The 3,068-nt window shown below is 35.4% G+C and overlaps 1 protein-coding gene across 1 annotated transcript in view; it reads left to right on the forward strand.

The window, feature by feature from the left end:
- The window catches only part of LOC106471102, a 42,829-nt gene that overhangs the window by 15,863 nt on the left and 23,898 nt on the right, over positions 1-3,068 (forward strand). Inside the window, exons 6-7 of the mRNA XM_013931689.2 lie at positions 1,429-1,647; positions 1,981-2,661. Coding sequence (XP_013787143.2) covers positions 1,429-1,647; positions 1,981-2,661 — 900 coding nt within the window. The remainder of the gene's footprint in view (positions 1-1,428; positions 1,648-1,980; positions 2,662-3,068) is intronic.

A 3,068-nucleotide genomic window follows, 5' to 3' on the forward strand; every position in this document is an offset into this window, starting at 1 on the left:
CAATTGGTCATTGTTATTTTGATATTTATGCCATTAATATTTCCTAGTATGTTATCCTCTATCCAGTTCGACTTTCCTTCCCAAGGCATCATATGCTCGGGAAGATTGTTTAGCATTTTCTTACCTTCCATTTCCCACATGTACTTCCAATCAGATCCAGATCGACTAATTTTTCCATTTTGTTCCCTGCAATGTTATGTGGCTCATACTGCCTCCTTTCGTGGTTCTTGTTCTCGTCTATTTTTTCCATGGAATTCCTCTGTTTCCTGTGATCTATCACCTATCATGCTCGCTGGTTGAGTTCATCAACTCATACGACTGGCGTACTCTGACTTGTCCATGGAAAGTTGCCATCTACATAATTTTTCTTCACACCAACTTTGTCATCTACCTATGTCTTTAGTTACTCAAATCTGCCGTCCTTTGGAGGAGGTCATTCAGGCTGGTATGTGGACAACTCCCAATACATTTTTCGCACATTATTTGCATGACCTAGCTGTGAGTTCCTCAAGCGAGTATTGTCTTCCTCCTGTGGTGATTCAAAACACGTCCGTTTGTCTTTGACTGGGGTAAGTTAACATATTATTATTTTTCATCTTATTTAGTTGAAATACCTCATATTTCAGGATTCTACCTGGTGGTGGGTGTTGCTTGATTAGGTATGCTTAATATTATATTAGCACTGAATATGTGTACTTCTATAATGCTCATTGTTGAGAAGGGGTGTTTCTGTAAGACCACTGGCTGCATGTCCAGTGGTATGTGTATGTATATATATATATATTTGTTATCACTGTCTCATATATATAAAGGTCATCATTGATGGACTTCATGAGTAAAGCAGATGGGGATTCCTGCCCATCCCTACTGACCCATGATTTCTCCAATTGAGGTTTATCTGCTTTTTAAATTAGGGAATCACAGACACCCATTGCACTATCTCTAGTGTGTCATTCCTTCGGACTCCCCAATGTGTATTACCCCCTCTTCTCTTCTAGTGGTGCACTGGATGTTTTTTTCCCAGGCGGACTGCACCTAGCCTATTCATGTACAATTCATGGTCCTTCAGTCCTAGCCACATATAGTTATTTAATTTTTCTCTGGCACCATACTATGGCTCACTATCACTATGCTCGGCACTATCGGCTGCTACATGTGTGGACAAAGCTAACTTTACCAGAATATAAGCCCAAACAAAAGCCCTTATTGCTGTCATATTAGAAAATGAGTCTTCTCCCCCCTTTTATAATATAATGGCTAATTGAAAAGTATTAGATATTTTCATGGAATTGTTGAAAGAAAGTAAAATATGAAGTGTAATAATTATAACAAATTTTATAGTGTATTAAGTGTTAGTCACATTTTTCTTTTCTGAAACAGAGAGTAGTGCACTGCTGTTTATGGTTTATATGTATATTTCATTTTTAGGTGAAACCCCTGTTTGGACAGTGGCATGGACCTGCTTTGGATCAGTTTCAGAAACTAGTTTTGTTACCATTAGGCTTAAGAGCCACATTTTATCAGCCTGTGGAAGACAATGTGTATCCTGTTGAGATGAGTTGTTTTATACCCTTTCTGCAATCTTATTATAGCATTGGTGGGTCTTTGATTAGCTCTGGATTGGCATTGCGAGCTCTAAATGAAAAGGTAGATTTCATAAATTTACATCAGATCATAAAAAAACTCTGCTGTATACTAACTCATTTGACTAACTATGATTTATGGACTTAACCATAACAATTTTGATAATTTTAAAAAACAAACATGCTTGTAATCAGTAATAATACTATTATTGTGTTATGTTTCAGTTTTTTTTTAATTTTATAAATAATAAAAATTTAACTTTCAATTTTGTACTTGATTTCTGAGTTTGTACACAAGGTAAGAAGATGGGTAAACTTCTTATTAGATAATATTTGTTCCTCTTATTTTGTGTGATTGCAACTTGTGATTCTTTGAAAAATGAACCATTATTTTTAGGGTGACATGGGAATGGAAGATCACACATCTACTAGTAAAGGACAAAACACGGCATCGGGTTTCAGTGAAGTGTCACAATATCATCAGTTTCAGGCATCAGATCAGAGTAGACCTAATCTACTTGTAACTGGTACTCCTCAAAGTTCTCTACAGAACACCAGTGATAGTGAAACAGACTTAACATCCAAGAAAAATGAGATGTCTGAAGATGCTTCTGCTGAAGTGTCTGACTCGGAAGAAGCCAAGCAAATGCCTCTCAAGAAAAAGACCTCGTGTCGAAATGTAATACCGGAAGGACGGTTAGATCAAGACAGCCAGTCAGATAGCACAGAAAACAGTTCAGCTGGTAAAATGTTTTTTTGGAATGTTCTTGTTTCACCAGCACAAGTCCAAACAAGTGAAGATGGTTTCTTTGTAGCACTTTCTTCAGTTGTGCTTTCTCCAAGTGAATTCTACGTCCATCCAGTAACCAAGGAAAATTCATTACTTGATGACCTGCGTGAAAAAATGACATATTTCTATGAGATGAAAGTGTTCAAGAAATGGTCATATGATAGTATTCCATTACATACAGGCCTTTACTGTTGTTGTCGCTACACTTTGGATGGATCCTGGTATAGAGTAAAACTTATAAAAGTCCTTGAAAAAAATGATCACCCAAATACTTCCTCTACAGGAAAGGTAAGAGAATAATAAATCAGAGTAAGGATTTTTATTTCTGTTGATAAGTTTAATTATGACCCTGATTAATGTTTCAATGATTTCAAATACAAAATTAAATGATGTCTCTATTTCTAATATTTTTCATAATTTTTCCCAAAAGTATAAAAAATTTTGGGGTTTTCTGTGGCAAAGACCACATTTCAAAAATGCATTATTATTTTTTTTTATTGGTTAATTATTACTACGCAATAATAATCTTCAGGCATTGTATTATGTAATGCCAAATATGTATTTTACTATATTAGTATTTGTTGACTTAATTCTGCTAAAAATACACAGTAATAATTACATTAACTCTTTCAGCACGGGCTCATCCCTGGGACCAACCTCGTAACCATTTTGTGATTGTTATAGTTTTCATGCTA

This window comes from Limulus polyphemus, unplaced genomic scaffold, assembly GCF_000517525.1.
Source record: "Limulus polyphemus unplaced genomic scaffold, Limulus_polyphemus-2.1.2 Scaffold4411, whole genome shotgun sequence".
NCBI lineage: Eukaryota > Metazoa > Arthropoda > Merostomata > Xiphosura > Limulidae > Limulus > Limulus polyphemus.